We start from the raw sequence: 19,556 nt of genomic DNA on the forward strand, positions 1-19,556 counted from the left end.
CTCAAGTACCCACAATTATCATGCAGCAAAGAGATGGGAGGGAAGGCGCCAGCTGCACTTTCCAGCTTTCCAGTGGCAATCAGACACGCTTCCAGGACAGGATCAGCAACAGCATATACCCTAAACTGGGTTTCATTGAACAGAGGATCTCATGGGTTACTAAACTCAGGCCAATAAAGCTCATTACGCAGTCTGGGAATGCTCTGAGAGACAAATAAACAAAATAGGAGATTTGCCTTCTGAGGCAAAGCATCTAAGCAGGTCTTCCCTAGATCCTGCCAGCTAAACCACAAGCTGACATATTTCACAGAAATAGGAGATGTTTTAAGAATCCTACAACCACCCTGGGTGTTTCCCCATCGAAGCAGATTCTAATCAGAGAAAAACAAGAGAATCCGCGGCTAGCCACAAGGTGCGTGTAACTATTTATTGTGTTTGTGTCTCGGTTCAAAACTCTAATAGAAAAACCAATAAATACAATCACGAACTGCCACATGCCAACACTGCATGGAGTTCCATAATGGGAGGACGACAAGAGCCTAGAGTGGGACCTAGAAGACATGGAGCCCAGGGTTCCACAAGAGGCTGCTGTTCTCGACTCCAATTTGGTTTCTCAGTCGGCTGTAAACCCGTCAAGTAGCCAGGTGGTAAATGGTTGGTAAACTAGGAGAAGCTTGGCATCAATTCTTTTTTAAACTGGGATATTTTAGTAGATAGTAGCCACCGGTGTTGTCCCTGGGCCCCACGTCATAGGACACTGACAAAGACACGTTCTCAGTGGTTGTGTGGCCTGCCCCTTCCTCTGCCCCGCCCACCAGGAGCGGCGTCTACTGTAGAACGGGGATTCTTGATGGTTTCATCTACGGACACGATAAGGCAAGCAGCCTCAGATGCCGCCGTCAGAGCGTTGATGCGCACAATGGCTGGCTCCCACACGTAGGCTTCAAAATTATCAGCGATATCTTCGTTGTTCACGTCCACGCCATACCACGTACCTCCCTGTGGAAGGCAGGAGAAGGAAGAGTCAGTTACGCAGCAAATGTAGACAAGAAGAGAGGGAGAAGAGAGACAACTCCTATGTGCTAACATGCAACAGGGGACAGCAATTCTCCTCCTCATTAACCTCACTTGCAATCAGAAGGAGTCTTGCTTGAGGGAAATATTAGCTCTTAGCACTTTCCATCTGCCAATTGCATTATAAACCATTAACTATGCCCAACACTATCTCTGGCATTCACAACACTTAATGTACTGAGAAGCCAACAGAGAGAGATCCAAGTGCCCCCACACCCAACCCAGATCTCAGGAACTGCCAGCTCCTAGCCCTGGGCTCAGACTGCATCTTTCCTACCTTTTATATAGCATTTTACAAACTCTTCCTCACTATCAACCTCATGGCTAACACTGCTTAGATGCAGTCATCTCTGGGGTGGGACTTGGCAAAGATCACAAACACTGCCCAACTGTTTGCTAGGAAGGGAAGAGCAATACTGCAGTCAAGGGAACATTCCAGGGGCACTTAAGGAGGCAACATGTAACTGTCTGAACTGGAACCTGGCCAGGTTTGCACTTCACTGGAAAAGCACTATCAACTTTTATAATCCATCACTTAAGGTTTAAAATAGAAGACTCTCTCCTGACAAGTGATGCCTTTTCAAAAAGCAAATCAAAACCCCGGTAGCAACTCTAAAAAAGTCACCCCACAGCTGCAATCAAAAGGAAAACCGTTTCTCTTTATAACCAGCAGCAGATTCCTCATCACATGTGAAAACAAACCACAGTGCTTAATCAAAGAGGCAGCAACTGAAACAGTTACAGCTGTATTATCGCTCTGTTCTGCAGGCTTCAGAAATTCAGTTATCAGTTCCCTGGAAACACGTTCGTTCAAGGGGGCGAGCCCACCTGGGCATGTTTGGCTCTCAGTTTGTTCAGAATGTTGGTGGCATCAAACCCGGCATTGTCACAGAGCTGGCGTGGAATGATCTCAAGGGCTTTAGCATAAGCGCCTATCAGCAACTGCTGTTTGCCTGGAATGGTCCTGGAGTAGTCCCGGAGGTATTTTGAAAGTTCCATCTCTATAGCACCACCGCCAGCAACAACGGAGTCATTCTGAAACGGAGCAAGAGTAAAACGTTCCATTACCTTTCTCCAAATACAACCATTACACTGAAACTAGTTACCGAATAGAGGAGAAAGCCCAGGACACAAAATCAACCTGTCACAGATCTGGTTGATGGCATCTCTGGATCTGGAGTGTCGACATCACGCAAGCCACCACCAATGTCAGGACAACCAGTCGGCTTTGTGGGTAGTTTCTGCAGAGGGCCAGAGGCTCCACCAAGCGTAGGAGGAGAGGCTCTTGAAGGGGAGATTACCTTACCACTGACCACATGGGTACCTTTTCTCCAGCTCCACATTCTCTCAGGCCAGACACAGACCTGACTAGTAGTGAATGAAGTTACTTTCACTTCCATCAAGTGGTCGAAGAGGGAGCACAATCCTGAAGTGCTGGTTTTGCTAAGCAATTGCTTTGCTGCTGAGCGCTGCTACTAGCTATTTCTCCTGACATTTCCTTCAGTAAATTGCAAATTGAGGAGTCTTTGCTAGAAGCAAATGGTTCAAAATCCTAAACTGTTTCCTCTTACATCCCACAAGGCACCTGTGCTCTGAGAACGCCTTACCTCAAAGTATACTAACACAGGGGTAGCTAGATGCGTGATGTGCTATCCAGAAATGCCCACAAGCTATCAAACGATGACAAGCACATGAAGGGGGAAAGAGGGATAACAGACATGCAGAAACAGATAAATATCACTGTCCCAGTGCCCCTAGCCCTGACTCAGATCAGTTGGCTAGCTGCTTGGAGAGTCACCAGGATGGGTTTCAAAAAGGCCGATGGCTTACGTCCAGTTCGAGGCAGGGCAGGAGTGAAAAAAGCCTTGAAGAAAGATGAGAGAAAAGCAGGCAAGTGTGTCGGGGTACTCTGCTAAAGCACCATCCAAACCAAATGGAAGAGCCATTCTGCACCCCTGGGGATTCCTCATCACTCAACTGACTGGGATTAGTGCACACACGCCCCATTTGGTCAGAGGGCAGTTCTAGCCTCCAGGGCTGTGCTAGAGGAGAACGCCAGACAGTGTTAAAGGGTGGCTGGCTTCCAGGGGCCTGTGTTACTTTGGGAACTGCCCCTTGGACACTGGCCAGCTTTCCATTCACTGCACTATGGGAGTGGAGACCCACGGTACTGCTTCTCCTGAGATGGCAGGATCCTTCCGCCCCTGAACAAACACGTTCACGTTTTCCTTGCCCCACACATTTTCCCAAAACATCCCTCCGCCCCAGGTGCTGCACGGGATTTACCTCCTTGCTAAGGAAGGTAAATTTCAGGTCCTAGACAGGCTGTGAGGCCCTTTCAAACAAAAACCCTAGGCTATGGCAAACGTAAACAGCTGGGCAATGTCTCCAGCTCCTCCATACCTTGATTGCTCTCCTGACTATCATGATGGCATCATGCAGGGACCGCTCAGTCTCTTCCATAAACTGCTCTGCACCTCCTCGCAACAGGAGTGTGCACGTCTTGGCCTTTGGACAGCCTGTGAAGAAGTTGTACCTGCCGAGAGTAGAGCATGTCAAGGGTTAGCACTGCCACGATAATCAGCACCTGGGGCTCATCTAACAAACATGTGGTTTGCAGCAAGTCGGGGTGTAAGTCTACCCGGCGCTAGCCTGCCACGCACTGACTGGCTGCAGACCCCACTGTCACATGCTAACAGTTCTGTAATGCGTTCTGACATAGCGTGCATGGAAATGGGAGCGATCAAAACACACTAGAGAACTGTTAACGCACGACCAAACGACGTGCAGCAGGCTAGTGCGAGGCAGACTTACCCCCTAACCTGCTGCAAACTAAGTGTTCATCTAGACAAGTCCTTAGACAGCTTCGGAAGGTGCTTGTGGGTGATCTGGCAAGAGAGATATTCCTTTCCAAAGCTGAACACATATCTGCAACCCTTCCAGCTTGTACTGTGATCCTGTCTACTTTCCAGTGAAACAGGGGAGGGCCAGATTAGTCTACGAATGGGATGCAAATTCTCCCGCAGATACCCAGTACTCCCCGCCGCCCGAGTCTGTGCTGAAGCAGTTATCTGGGGAGATTTTCCCGGGGCCCCACAGGATAAAGTGGGGAGAAAAAACAGCCAGAGGGGTTAGAATGTTGGGAGTTAGTCCCCAAGAGTCCCTCTCCTTTGAGATGGGCCACAGGATGAAAAAGCTGAAAATCCACTGATATTAAGCGTCATTTGTACTAGCTGATGTACAATGTTGCTGTGGGGTGTTAACACAGCTGCCCCACTCAGACCAAGAAGGATGGCTGAAGGGATGCCTATATACTTTTGCACATCGCTGCAGGATCCTTTGGGATGAAAGTCACTATGTACGTACAAGATGCTACATTAAGTCCACTGGCCCTTGAGAAGCGTGAGGTGTGATACCCTTGGCCAGACATCAAGACAAAACATGGAGAGATATTCCACCAGGTTAGCACTTTACCTGCCAGAAATGTTACTGTTACAGCAGTAACATTCCAACACAAATTAAAGTGCCACGTTACACTGAACAGTTCAAGCTACAGTATATTTACCTCTCTCCTCCAATCTGGGCCTCCTCGAAGAGTTCACACCGTCCCAGAACATCATCTGTCAGGGCATTAACGCTTGTCTGAATAGACCCACCACAAGCCTGCAACGTTCAGAAGAGACAAGGTGGCTTTAGTGTAACAGCAGAGGGACACGCCCAGACAGCAGGTTACTCTTCTGCACTGGCAGCATAGTCACAGTGCTTGTAACTGGTTGGCATGACTGTGACCTCCTACTCCCAGCCACGGAGCAGCCTGCACTGTAGCCACCCCCAGGAGAAGGCTTAAGACCAGCAAGAGAGACCAGAAATGCCAGCCAGGAGCAGCACAGCCCCTAAATGAAGGGCTCTGAAAACCCGACTGTTACACCAACATAACCAAATCAGTTAACCCCCACCCCTCAACAACTGGTACAAACACTAGGTGCAGAGCAGGCTGAAGCAGTACACAGAGCACACTGGGCTTACAGAGATCCTTTTGGCAGAGGAGCTTGTGCTTTGCACACACCAGTCAAGTGACATGGGTGGGATATTTAACCTATTTACAGATGGATAAACTGAGGTACAGGTAAAGAAAGTGTAAGAAGGGCACTGAACTCCCAATCTCCCACTGGAATGTGGGCACCTAACTCCCTCAGGCTCCTTTGAAAATCCCAGCCTGAGTGACTTGCTCAAAGCCACCAAATGACTGTAGTAAAGTCAGCAAAAAGACTGCAGGAGTCCTAGTCCAACCACTATGGCACAACCCCCTGCACAACACAGCTTTTAAAATGCTCCTCCATGTATTAGCAAAGCATCAAATGGTTTAAAACATATTTTTAAATCTTCACTCGTAATGTCCCTTTCCTCATGCCATCTGTGTTGTTAATGCAGTGCTTTATGAGTGATCTGGCCAGCAGATAGGCAACCCCAGGCATTTCCCCCGCTTGCAACCTCCTCAAACCTGTCCCATGAGCCCTCTGCGGGCTGCAACCCCAGGTTGAGAAACACTGATCTAAATGAGTTGAGCACCCCCTGGAAATACCCCCAGGGGGTACTGTCATACTCCAGGTTGAGAACCACTGGCTTACAGTTCAGTACAGGGCAGAGAGGGAGTGAAAAAAGCCTTGAAGGATTAATAGCAAATCTAAACCCTTTATTACCAAAAAAAAAAAACAAAAAAAAAAACCACACAACAACAAAAACCCGAAGTTACCATCATAGTCCTTTTGAGATCTTCTTCCGGAACTCGCCCAGCACAAAACATGTCCCTGTCTGCAAAGTATTGAGTAGCTACGTCACCAATCGGAAGTTTGGACAAGACAACTTTGGCTCCCGACTTGTGGATTTTGTCTAACTTGTCATACAAGATGCTCCACTCTGCATCCACAATGGCCTGGTAATCCTAGTGGAAAAGAATCAGATATGAGCTTGCAATGCAGTTTCATTACAAAGAACTGCAGATGCCATTGGAGGTTGCCTGCACAGGGAGATCCCTTGTGAGAAAAAAGACAGCGATGATACTGCTTTATACAGCCTTGGAAAGATGTTCGCTTTACACGCTCACAGGCAATTTTAGGTCACTCATTTTTGTAAGGAGACACAGAAAAAGTTACAAAGCTTCAAGCAGCATGACTAACAGAAAAAGGGATTGGAGGAACTAACAGGAAGTCAGTGACAGCTCAATGTATCTTGATAACGGATGATTAATGGGGAGGAGAAAGGAAGGGTTGTACAAATATCAGTGTTATTTATAGGAAGGAGAGGAGACTGTCTAATGCAGTTAGCACAAGGGACTAATATAGAATACACTACAACAGACAATGCAGATAGCGACTGATATTTATCTTGTGCTTTTTCATAGTGCTCACACTTCACAAACCAGACACAAGAGAGTCACTCCAGCCTTCACTAAAATGCAGCCACTGCTGGGTGGCAAGGATTTAAACCGGGCATAGCAACGCTATAGAACCATTCAGGACAGAAAGTAAAGAAAACCATTATTTGCTGGGATGGCCTGGAGAATTGATGGGGAACTGAGTAATTACCCAGACTATAAGATGGCCAAGACACCAAGATTAACCCTTCTATTCCCGCATAAAATGCGAGGCGATCTCGAGTGACCCCGATTGCTGCGGGAACCAAAAATCAGGAACTCAGCCCTAAATTAAATTCTCAGCCCTAACACTGGCTCCCGGTAGTTTCGCCTTGAGCTTCCTCCCACGTGATGAGGGAGCCAAAGTGTATGGCTTCAGTATTATCAGAAGCTACACATGCTCAGTGGCTAAAAGCTTCACCTTGTTTCAGTGCACTGTGTGACGCTCTAGTGACTTCCACACATGTATGAAAACCAGCACTTAGGACACTGCTCAGTTCTGGTTTATCGAGAGGGCCGGTCACTTAAATAGATGCAGCATGAGCCATGGGCTAGAGGCAGCGTTTCTCCAAGTGTGGGTCACGACCACCCCCCAGCCCCAGAGCACAGGGTGTGTCACAAGATGTGCACGCTGCACAGCCTGGGGCAGCTGTGTGTCCTGGCTACCGCTGCCCCGCTGTACCATGGGTGCTGTGCAGGGACAGCACTGGCTCATCAGCACAGTCGCTCTGCAGCACACACAGGGCAATGCAGCGAGGTGGAATCGACTAGCAGGAATGGGGCTCACAGCTGCCCCAATCCCAGGGGTAGCCGGGGGAGAGCCGAGCCGAGCCCAAGGGAGTTCGGTTGTTTTCTGGCCTGACCTTGTACAGGTTGTCAGGTCCTGTTGGGTTTGCGTCATGGCTCTATCTCAGACCCCTGGGGGTCACATTAACAGAGGTGAGTCCAAAGGGGACGTGGCATGAACAAATTTGCGAATTACTAGGGTAGAGAAAACCATAGTGGTACTGTTCTTTTCATATTGGCCAGGGATAACTCAGCTGGGGGTGGCACACTGGGTTTCAGCTGGAACAGCCTGCCCAGGTACATGGACCTTAAATAAGGCCAACGATGCATATCAGTACGAGCTGGTAAGACAAAGATACACAGTGCAGCGACAGTTACATGTGGAAGGGCAACAGGCCAACCCCATCCAAGAGCGAGCAGCAGCTCTCCTCCACCAAAGGCTTAGAAGAGGCACCGAAATAATCAGAGAAGCCTCATTCTGCACTGGAAGTGCACGTTCGTTTGGTCCTGATCTTTCCTTTCAGCTCTTACCTTCACGTTGTTGACTCTCACTTCAGCATTGTCTTTCTCTGCTTTGAGCTCTAGCTCGATGTTCAGCAGAGCGATCTTGGGGGACTCGTACTTTTTCGGCTGCATCTCAAACCCGGCGTAAGAGAACGTTTTCTTAAAGGCAACTCCAGCCACCAGCTGGGACTCCTGAAAGAAGGGGGGTTGATGTTGAAGTTAGCCAGGCAGGGTTAACGAGCTCCTGCAGGAGGACTCCCTGCTTCAGAATCAGTGAAAGCAAAGTGCCATTTACCCTTCAACAGCTGTTTCTTCTGGTTAACCCACTCTTACAGAACACACGTGGCAGACATTTATCTCCTCTGCCCAGAAAACCACCCTCTCCCATCAGCACACAAGATACCATCGCAAAAGGCACCATACAAAACTCAGGCTCAACAGACAGCGCTCTCCAGCCTCTCTCATTTGTACCCTTTGAAGATGCCTACCCCTGCTCAATCATCTCCCTAAACTTGATCTTTTCTTGCCTTATTCTAGCTTACAGCAAGCTCGGGATGGGAGCTGCTATGCACATGAGACGGGCTTGCCCAACGCTGCCCCCTAGGGTGGAATCTTTTTAACACTCCATGTTGGAAAAAAGTCAAAGTCACATACTACATGTTTCTAACAACCCACTAGCTACCGCATGGACTTCTCCCAGGCAGGCTTCCCTGCAGGGTCAGCTACCCCAGGGATGTACAGTCTCAAGGTTATTAGAATGGGGCTTCTGCACCAGGCCTTCAGAAAATGCCAGTTTCCTTTCACAGCACTCCCTTCTCCGGCCCTCTGGGAGGAGTCAGGGCACAGCTCCAGCCCTTGAGTTACAACCAGCTCCTGTCTCACCCTAAACTCAGCAAACATGGGGACAGCTCCTGTCCTGAGCATCCAGAACCCAGATGCAGCACGTCCATTGTGACCAGGAGGAGCTGCCAAAGCCACAAAAGCCCTCCCCAGAGTACATGAGCATGGCCCCCAAGGTGACCCAAAACCTCCACACAGCCTGGATGAGGAGTAACCTCAAGAGTTCAACCAACACCCTGGAAAGCAAGATGCTGCACTACCCTCAGGTTCAAAGACCTGCCCTGCTAAATCCATCAAAACGGCAATCGGGGGGAAAAACTATCCTCAAAGCTGTTCAAAACCAAATTCAAGGACAAACAGCATCTGACAAAACTAGCTTCCACTCTCTGTAGCTTCTGCCAGAAACAGCTGAACTGATTTTCCTTAGAAAGTAAGGAAATAGGATGGTTTCTCCCATCTGAAATCAGCCGGTGACTCTCTGAAATGCTAGCAGACCCTCAGGTACGATGTGTGCATGCAGAACCAATTCCAGTTGACTACATTACCTGTCTGGGTAAGATAATGGCATCGTGATCATCTCTTTCCTCCATGGAAATGTCTGTGTGAAGTATTTTCAGGCAGAAACAACCACACAATAACAATTCACTCACTAGAGACTAGTACAGGCTCCAGTTTTCAGTGGAGACATGGCACCTAACCCACCATCTACATGGGATTAAGATTTAAAAGAGACTGAAACAGCACCAACTGACCCTTACCCCAGGATCTGTTTTCTATTGAGGTATGTAGGTTTAATACTATGTACCACAGGTGACGGGCACTGTATAAGAACCTAGGCAAACAAATGGAAATGGACAATCCTTCACACCTCATATAGTCCATTTCCCCCCGGCCAATTCAGGATGAGTCCCCTTGCAATATGTAAGCAAGGATGTTACATTTCTTTGGGTCCAGAAGTAACTAAGAACTACCACCTGGATAAAGGCTGAAGACCCAACTTCACTGCCTTGTGGAGTCCTTCATCCCCGCTTGGAGCGGCTGTAGTGAAAGCTAGAAACACAGAAGCCACCACCACCAGTGCTGGCACTACACCCCTGCTTTGTACAAAGGGCCACGCTGCAGAGGATCTGGACGGTTGGTGTGCACAGAAACACAACCCTACCCACTCCTGCCTGTTTGCAAACTGACGTGGGGAATTACAGAGAGAAGGCAAAACAAGGAACCAGTGGCCAGTGTGTGGGATGTCTGTGCCAGGGTTTTCATGCCCAAGAGTAGGAGCAAATGATTAGAGCTCTAAGGGTTGTGCACAGGCCAGCCATAGGGTTTTCTCTGCTGTGTAGACAAACCCTAAGAACTCCTCTGTGCTAGCAGGAGCCTCAACCAGAACTTACTTCCAGGGCACCTCCTTGCACCTTCTTTATTCCAATCATCTTGAGCTGCAACAACTCATCAAGCATCATGACGGCATCTACCACCATCCGGGAGAAGAAGGCCTTCTGCTGGGAGATCAGCTTGGAGTTCAGGGCTGTGGCTGCACACTTCTCCAGGAGCCTTCTTTGCTCGCTGCAAGAGAAAAGAAGTCACATCTCGCACATGTCTCAGTGCCCTCTGCCAGATCGCAAAGCATTTCATATGCATTTCTTAAGCCTCACTCCCCCCTCCAACCCAAATGAGGAAGCATTAGCCTCATTTTACTGAGAGGGAAATGAAGGCACACAGCGTTTTCAGAAAGGGCCTCTCTAATTTACAGAGCTCCACCTCAGCCACCATGGGTCCACATTTCAGAAGTGATCAGCACTCACAACTCCAACCAAAGTCCACAGAAGCCACCCGTGTTCAGCTGTTCTGAAACACAGACTCCAAGGATCTCCAATGGGGCACTCAAACTAGAGGCCATTTTGAAACCTCTGGCTTACGCTACTTGTTAGAGGTTGTAAGAGGACAGGAAACAGAACTCAGGAGGGACCTGAACTCCCTGTTTTGTCTACTAACAGTTCCCAGAGCTACTGTATTTTGCATCTACTGACGGATGTGCAAGGGCTTCCCCCATAGTCAGTAGGAATAATAAAAACCATTCAGCGTGCAACATTCCCTCCTCATTAGAGCAGCTCAGTTCATTAGGGACAACAGCTGCTCACAGGGACACATAAAACAAGGCACATAATAAGTGGCCTGATTTTCAGAGACATGCTGAGCATCTAAAATGCTTGCTGATTTCAGTGGGAGCTGCAGGTGGTTCAGTACCCAGTGTGAAAAATCAGGCCATTCATTTAGGCGCCTAGCATTACGCACCCAAGCTGGCAAACAATGGCCTAGATACTTTTCTGAAGTAGCAGCCTTGGAGAGAGAGCACAGCATCTTCTTAGTCAGACCTACAGATTCCAAATTCAGAGCAAAATCTAGCTGTGGCTGCAGCTACTGATCCCAGATCTGAATTTGGCCTGGAATCTTCAACACAGGACCACATAAAGTTCAGCAAAAAACAACTTTAAAATGCCTCTGAATCAACAAGGTACTTCCTGGGGCAGATATACCACCTAGTCACAATATAGGCTTCTCAAACTCAAATCGGAACTTACGCCTTATCTTCCTTCTTCACTGTCACTGCAATCTCTTTGATCTTATTTACAGCCTGTCAAAACAAAAGCCAGCAGCTGAAATTAGTGACTCACATTTAAGAATGATCAGCCCTCCAGCAGATTCTTGTATTTGTATTTCAACCTTCATTGCTACTTTTGATGCAGTTGATATTTTAAGTACACAAGAACAGCCATAGTGGGACAGCTCAATGGTCCATTTAGCCCAGTATCCTATACCGGGCAGGGGCCAGAGCCAGATGCTTCAGAGGGAATGAACAGAACATTTGTGGCCTGCATTGTGCATTGAGGTGCATTGTGCAGGAGGTCAGACTAGATGATCATAATGGTCCCTTCTGATCTTAAAGTCTATGAGAACAGGGCAATTCTGAGTGATCCATCCTGTTGTCCAGTCCCAGCTTGTGGCAGTTGGAGATTTAGACACACCCAGAGGATGGGGTTGCATCCCTGACCATCTTGGCTAATAGCCATTAATGGACCTATCCAAGTATTTCAGCTATTTTACTGCTTCCACCAGTAATCGAGAACCATCTCCTTAAACATCACTACTCAGCAAGAAACCCAGGATCTATACTATCACTGGAACGCCTTTACTGCTGTCAGCACAAGCAGTGATAGGAAACCAGATCTAGAAGCAGATGAGATATGCTGAAGCCATGTGTGTAACTCAAGCGCACTTTTAAGTGCAAGTAAAATTCCTGTGGACGCAGACGATAGGGTAACAAACTATGTTCACTTCCTTTTTAAAATGGCTACATACCCTGATGCTCTCTCCAAAACACTGTTCTGACAATGTTGGGACAGGACACTGAAGTGAGTCTTTGGGCATTTTAAGTCAGCTCTCCCACATTCAGCCAGGCTAAGAAAGACACCATTATAAAGTCCCTCACAGTAACAACTGAGATGAGATCTCAAGTCATAAAGGCTTACTGGCTGCGGTTGTGTTTTAAAGAAACCAGCTGATATTTTGCAGTGGGATGGAAGGGATTGTTATTGCTCATGCTACTCTCCCCACCCCCAATCCACTTTAGAGATGATTTTTGCCAGAATCACTGTCCAAGATATTCTAGACAACTATGCAATTTTGTGGTACCAAATGGACTCCCCACTTGCCCATGCATTTCCCTACCAGCTCGGTTGCAGTGCGGAAGGCTCGGATGATGATCTGAGGATGCACACCTTCCTCCACGTAGGGCTTCACTTGTTTCAGGAATTCTGCAGCCAGCATAGTCACAGAGGTCGTGCCATCCCCAACCTGCAACACCACAACGCAGTTTGTTCACATCACTATCACATCTTAAAGGTTCTACATTAGCACAAGATCATCAAATCCAAAAAGTACAGCAGTTTCAGAAAAACATCCCACCCTTAAGCATGAAGTGTATGTACTTTGAATGCAAACATGGACATGTGACTTAAACACTTATACTGCAAGCGCTTCCCAGAGACTTGAGCAACACACAAGGCCCCACCTGGTATCCCAGCATTTCATAGTATGCTTCCTTTGTCCTCCTATGTTTATGCTTCAGAAGCACAGCTGTTCACATTCATACCTCTGCATCCTGAGATTTGGCAATGTCCACTAACGTCTTAGCAGCAGGGTGGACAACATCAAGAAGTTTCAGGATTGTGGCGCCATCATTCGAGATAGTTGCTTTGCCTATAGTTTTAGAAAGAGAGTTAAGTCCAAAGTTCCTGACTGAAAACACCTGCCTTCTCGCTCCAAAGGTAGGTGTAAACTTCAGCATTTGAGGGCATTATTTAGAACTCAAGGCTAGTTAGATTAATATTTTGATTAGTTTAACACACCAGGAAGCCTCACTACGCTTCACTCTGTGGTCCTTTTCAGGAAAAACTGGGCCCCTGGCTTTTGCTGGGATAGAAACGTTTCCATGAGGTCTCTAAACGCCAGTTTCCTGCACCGTGAGATTTGCCATTGACTTCAATCAGCAGAAGATGAAGCCCTAAATCTTCATTAAAGACAACTTTTCTTCAGCCAAATGAATGTCCCTCAACAGCATTTGGGCCATGTTCACTGCTGTATTTCCACATTCCCACAAGTTGAAAGTGACTGACTACTGCCTACAAATCAGATGAAAAGGACAGGAAATAGTCCAAGCTGAGAAAAAAGGAAACAGTATAAATGGTGAAAAGCAAAATGGATTTGAAAGATGGCCAGTCTTAATCTTACTGCAGCTAAGCCTTTTTTAAAAAACAAGAATTTTGATGTAAGAGTGCCTCTAACAACCCTGCTTGATAACATCACCTCACTCTCCTTCCCATTCTTTGGTTATTCTTTGTATGTGGTTTTATACAAATGGCGCAAGCTGGGTTATTAGGTGCCACAGTGGGTTAATGCAATAACTCTTCATAGAAGAGAACTGTTGTTAAGTGTTGAAGGCTGCCTCTGTAACGCTGTTCAGGCTGCTCAGCGCTTCTGTCCTTGGAGCTCCAATGTAATCACTACTACCAGCAGATAATGCAGTCTGCTCATTCAGATGTTACTCAAAGACAGACCACAGGCTTGGTTCAGTGGAGAAGGTGCTCGGCCAAGTTTATTGTCAACGAAGCACAGTACTAGCTCCTTGGATCAATGTGTCAGGTACACAAACACATGCATGCTCGTTACAATGGACTCAGCTCAGTCAGCAGTGGGATTTTCTGCAGCCCTCTCGGTTGGACGAAGGGTTAAGGTGAGGTACCCCAACATTTATAGACTGAGATAAACAAGCTGCATACCACCTTACGTATTTCATAACATCTATTTTTTACCTCCCCTTGTTCCTGATATTTTGGACAAAACATTCTTATTCATTATTTTGCCAAGCCATCTTATCTTGTACTAGATCGGGATGTAGCTGTACCAGCTGGAATATATTTACATAAATATCCAGTGCCTAGTACACTAGCAGCTACTTTGCCAAGTTCCTGTATTAGACATTGAACTTGCAAGCATCTGCTTTAATACACTGCCTGACTGATTCACAGCCTCTGGTTCAGGCCTCAGATCTCGCATCAGGCTCTCTCTCTCTCTCTACCACAGACACCTGGGCTTAGTTGTGAAACAAGAGAAAATACATTCAGCAATGTCAGTTCACTCCCTGCTCAGGCCCAGCACATCCATAAAGAGCCAAACAACTCAGCACTGCAGGCCATCTCTGGCTGAAGCCAGGTTTATAACAAGAGAGGCACATATCTCCAACAGCCAGTGATGAGGCACTAGATGGGGAGGGCTCTGTGTTACTAAAAAGAATTTTTTCCCAGGTGTCTGGCTGGTGGGCCTTGCCCAGATGCTCAGGGTCTAACTGCTTGCCATATTTGGGGTCAGGAAGGTATTTCACCTGGGTTAAACTGGCAGACACCCTGGAGGTTTTGTGCCTTCCTCTGCAGCATGGGACACGGGTCACTTGCAGGTTTAAACTAGTATAAATGGCAGATTCTCTGTAACTTGAAGTCTTTAGACTAGGGGTGGGCAAACTATGGTCCGCAGGCCACATCTGGCCCACGGGACTGTCCTGCCTGGCCCCATAGCCCCCGGCCCCTCCCCTGCAGTCTCAGCTCACCGTGCCGGCAGCACAACAGCATAGCTGGCTCCAGCCAGGTGGCACAGCTCAGGGGTGAAGATAAGGTGCCCTGCCATGCCCCTGCCCCCCCACAACAGGGGGTAGCTCAGCATCAGCTTCCCAAGGGGGGGGGGGAGGTGGGAGGCTGTACTGCGGGGGCAGAGGACCAGTGCGGGTGTCGGGAGCACGGGGAATGCAACCGGAGGGCTCAGGAACAGCACCGGGCAGCTGTGCAGCCAGCCAGAGAGAAGCGGCGGTTTGAAGGGGAAACAGCTGCTTCTCTCTGGCTGAACGGCTGCCCCTGCTCCTCCTGAGCCCTCTGCAGGGCTGCATTCCAAAAAGGGCTGGGGGGAGGTCCCGGGGGGGGGCAGTTAGGGTACAGGGGGTTGGATGGGAGTAGGGTCCCGGGGGCAGTCAGGGGTGGGGGGTTCCATGAGGGGGTGATCAGGGGACAAGGAGCAGGGAGGTTGGATGGGTCAGGGGTTCTCAGGGGGGCAGTCAGGGAGCAGAAAGCGGGAGGGGGCGGGGCAGGCTGTTTGGGGAGGCACAGTCTTCCCTACCTGGCCCTCTATACTTTTTCACAACCCCAATGTGGCCCTCAGGCCAAAAAGGTTGCCCACCCCTGGTTTAGACCAAGACTTGAGGACTTCAGTAACTCAGCCAGAGGTTATGGGTCTATTACAGGAGTGGGTGGGTGAGATTCAGTGGCCTCCGATGTGCCGGATGATCATGATGGTCCCTTCTGACTTTAAAGTCTATGAGGCAAAGATGTTTGTAGATCAGGTTTGAGGAGCACTGGCAGAACCGGAGAGACAACACCTGGGCTGCACTATGACAGGCTCTAGCCCGTACCATGGCACCTCCCTGTCAGGAGCACCTAGGTTTGGGGTGTTTTTTAGACAGAAAGGCAAAAAGCTACCTTAACTCAGTCTCCTGGATAAACAACACATCCCTGTAACACTACTGGAATTTCTGTCACTAAAATACCTTCAAGTAGCTGAGGCTGGAGTAAAGGTTTTAAGTTTGAGATCACAAGGAATTAGATGCGTACATTAGAACGAGTGTCTCTGTTAGAACTGAAAGCTATTGTGTAACTGAGAGTCGGAATGAGAATGGGGGCAAGGTAAGGGTGATGAGGTCTATGAATGCTGAGTTTAACTGGTGATTTGATTAGGGGGGGAGGCAGCGCGAGGGTGCATTATCAACCTTAGCTCTAAATTAGCCAAATCTTTAGTTTGGGTTTCCCTTCCCTTCTCAAACACAGAAGTACCATATAGTATGTATCACGCAGGGAAGTTATTTGTCAAGTCAGTCAAAAGCCACTGCCTCACATGTGGTAACACTGAAGTGTTAAGAGGCAGCACTAGGAAGTCATGATACTTACCTCTGTCATCAACAATAAGTTTGTCCATGCCCCGAGGGCCAAGGGTGGTGCGAACAGCTTCTGCGATAACCTGGCAAGCACTGATGTTACTGAGAAGCTGAGGAATCCCTTGGGAGGTATCAGTGCCTTCCTTCAACAAGATAACTGGTGTGGGCTGAAAAGACAACATACATTAGCCAATGCCTCGCTCAGATTTTAATAGGCCAACTAGTCACCCTAAAAATAACTGCGTATATCAATATTTTAATCTTTCTAGCTCAGCTAATTAGTATTATTGAATAAATCATTTTTCCTGATGGGAACCATTTAAGAAATCAGTTCACTGTATTAGTGTCACTGCTTGCAATTCCGTATCTAAGGCTGAAACCAAAGTGTACCCCTGCCTTAGGCTCTATAAATCTGAAGATTAGATGTCGCAGAACTAATCAGAGGCTGAATTCCTGGCCTCTCCCCCTTCAACACCATGAAGCACAATGAAATTAATACCCTCCAGCTTCAACTCTGCACAAGACACACAGCATCCATACTACTGCAACAGCTGTCAACAGCGCTGAAATGCTAGGCAGATAGCGTGGATGGGGCAAAGGCATTTCTACCACTTTGTCATGTAAACTTGCAGACATTTTTCAACACAATGGTATGAACACCTGAGCCCCATCTACTCTTGCATTGCTGCTGCCACCAGCACAGCTGTATCCATTGTTGGTGGTAACCAAACTGCAGATAATGAGGCCTGATCTACACAAGAAAATTAGGGCATAACATCATCACTCAGGGATGTGAAAAATCTACACAGGAGGGGCTTAGTTAAGCCAACTAAGTCCCTGTGTGGAAAGCACTAGAAGAATTCTTCTATGGACCTAGCTACCACCCCTGAGGGAGGTGGATTACCTATGCCAGTGGGATAACCCCTAACATTGGCACAGGTAACATCTACATTGAAGCACTGGAGCCGAGTTGCTGTAGCGTATCACATGCAGGCAAGCCCCGAATTCCATACTGCAGACAAGGCCTGAGGGAACATATTGGGTCCCGCACACCTGGCTGACAGGGAAAACAGCTGGCCAGCGTCCAAATTACAGGTAAGATATAACCAAGGGCAACAACAACAAAATTAGGCAAGTTCATGGAGGATAGGCCCATCAATAATTATTAGTCACAATGGTCAGAGATGCAATCCCATGTTCTAGATGTCCCTAACCTTGCAACCTCCAGAAACCTGGGAATGGATGACAGGGGCTGGATCACTCAACATTGCTCTGTTCCGTTCATTCTCTCTCAAGCATCTGGCACTGGCCACTGCAAGGGACAAGACACTGAGCTAGATGGACCATTCATCTGAACCAATGTGGCCATTCTTATGCTCTTAAGAGAATGACTGGGGGATTCTTAAAGGCCGTGGTAACATCCAGCCAATGGCTCTTCACTATGCTCTAGGCTGGTCCCACGCCACAGACCCTTTACACCTTGCTGGCCAGCAACCAGGTTCTCTCTCACTACCTTTGAAAAATCCGAGCAAAATGGTATCACTTAAAGAGGAAGCTAGTCCAACACCTAACCAAATGTGATGATTATATTTACACCATGATCATAATGTGAGAGACTGATCCATTGGCAATAAATCATTTTATGGCAAAGCCCACTATGATTCAAAACAATTAAAGACCTGTGAGACAAGGGTGGAAGGGGGGGGCATGAAAATTAAATATATGCCCTCAACTCAAGTTTGAAGAATATGTTGTGAAATAGAAACCAAAATATTCTACTTCTGTCAGAATAACTCTAAATGGAAGTTTACATAGAAAATCCAATTATTCTGCCTTTGAAAAAAATTAGTTACATGCAGTGTAATAATACTGCATGCAGATGTGATCACTCTACCTGTGAAAAGAGATATCGGAATTGGAAAAGGTTCAGAAAAGGGCAACAAAAATGGTATGGGGTAGGGAATAGCTTCCCTGTGAGGAGAGATAATAAGATTGGGACTTTTCAGCTTGGAAAAGAGACGACTAAGGGAGGATATGAAGAGGTCTATAAATCATGACTGGTGTGGAGAAAGTAAATCAGGAAGTGTTATTTCCTCCTTCTCATAACACAAGAACTAGGGGTCACCAAATGAAATTAATAGGCAGCAGGTTTAAAACAAACAAAAGGAAGTATTTCTTCACACAGCGCACTGTCAACCTGTGGAACTCCCTGCCAGAGGATGTTGTGAAGGCCAAGAGTATAACAGGGTTCGAAAAAGAACCAGATAAATTCATGGAGGCTAGGTCCATCAGTGGCTATTAGCCAGGATGGGCAGGGATGGTGTCCCCAGCCTTTCTTTGCCAGAAGCTGAGAATGGGCGACAGGGGGTGGATCACTTGATGATTACCTGTTTTGTTCATTCCCTCTGGGACACCTGGCATTGGCCACTGTCGGTAGACAGGGGACTGAACTAGATGGACCTTTGATCTGACCCAATAGGGCTGTTCTTACCTTCAATGTAAAGCCTTTTGGAACAGTCTCTGCCTGAACGTTCCTAGGGCTGCCTTTAGTTTAGCCAGGGGGAAGTGCCCTCCACAGAGATGACAGGTTTGAGCTTTACAGCACAGCCCCCGGTCTGAACAACTTGGGGACAGCAGGTGTCAGAATCAAAGTGAGCCACGTCCACCACCAACAGAACTGTGGGGACCACAATGACTACAGCTCCCAACATGCGACGCTCCGCCTTGCCCACAGCAGACAAACTGGGCAATCATGGGCCCCGCGCGGCTGTAACACAGAGAGGCAGCCCGAGGACTACAGATCCCAGCATGCACGGTTTGAGCAGCCAGAGGGACAGGGTTGAGAGTTGTAATACCCAGAGGCTTCCTTCACCGTCCCCGCCGTTTCGACCTGCACACTACAATCCCCAGCATGCAGTGCGCCACGGGCTCCCCCAGCTCGGAAGCACCGTCGCGCGCGTTGCCTGCTGTGACTGGTAGTCCCGGCGAGGCCACCATTCGCCCACCGTAACCAGGCTGTCCGGAGCCCCCAAGCCCCCCCCCTCAATGGGCTGCTCCAGGACCAGGCCGCAGCGCCCCTCACCCTTACTCCCGCCGCGCTGTGCTGAAAGGCGGGGCGGCGGCTGCGGATCCCCGCCGCTCCGGCTAAAGCCCGCCATCCCCCACAAATAACGGGGGATCCCGGCCGGTCAGAGCCCGGCAGGGGCGGGGGAGCCGCCGTCGGGCCGGGAAGGCCTATCTCCAGGGCGGATGGCGGCGGATGGACCGGGCCGCGCCGAGCCCACTCACCATCATTTTGACGGAACGTCTCGTACGGTTCCTCCAGCAGCGGTGGTTGCACGTCCCACAATGCACTGCGTTCGCGCAGAAATTTCCCGAGGGTGGGGGAGGAGTTCTAACAGGAAACGG

At 48.4% G+C, this 19,556-nt stretch overlaps 1 protein-coding gene across 2 annotated transcripts; it reads right to left on the reverse strand.

The window, feature by feature from the left end:
• Positions 1-402: 402 nt before the first annotated feature.
• CCT7 (chaperonin containing TCP1 subunit 7) lies at positions 403-19,544 on the reverse strand. Of its 2 annotated transcripts, XM_032764868.2 has the most exons (12): positions 19,437-19,544; positions 16,162-16,315; positions 12,768-12,874; positions 12,344-12,469; positions 11,197-11,249; positions 10,009-10,180; positions 7,805-7,969; positions 5,828-6,016; positions 4,640-4,737; positions 3,478-3,610; positions 1,903-2,109; positions 403-999 (listed from the first exon to the last, which is right to left on the reverse strand). In XM_032764868.2, the coding sequence occupies exons 1-12, from the start codon at positions 19,440-19,442 to the stop codon at positions 775-777; spliced, it is 1,635 nt and encodes a 544-aa protein (XP_032620759.1). In that variant the 5' UTR covers positions 19,443-19,544; the 3' UTR covers positions 403-774. The 2 variants fall into 2 exon arrangements, with proteins under 2 accessions (XP_032620759.1, XP_032620758.1); XM_032764867.1 differs by lacking the exon at positions 19,437-19,544 and having other exon boundaries at positions 16,162-16,330.
• Between the last annotated feature and the right edge of the window lie 12 nt (positions 19,545-19,556).

Source organism: Chelonoidis abingdonii, chromosome 5, assembly GCF_003597395.2.
Source record: "Chelonoidis abingdonii isolate Lonesome George chromosome 5, CheloAbing_2.0, whole genome shotgun sequence".
Taxonomy (NCBI): Eukaryota; Metazoa; Chordata; order Testudines; family Testudinidae; genus Chelonoidis; species Chelonoidis abingdonii.

Coding starts and splice junctions, on each gene's coding strand:
- CCT7 (XM_032764867.1), bottom strand. CDS start 16,330: ATGTTGTCTTTTCAGCCCACACCAGTTATCTTGTTGAAGGAAGGCACT. Junction 12,875..16,161: donor ACTTATTGTTGATGACAGAG/GTAAGTATCATG, acceptor CTAAAACTATAG/GCAAAGCAACTATCTCGAAT. Junction 4,738..5,827: donor ATCTCAAAAGGACTATGATG/GTAACTTCGGGT, acceptor TGAACGTTGCAG/GCTTGTGGTGGGTCTATTCA.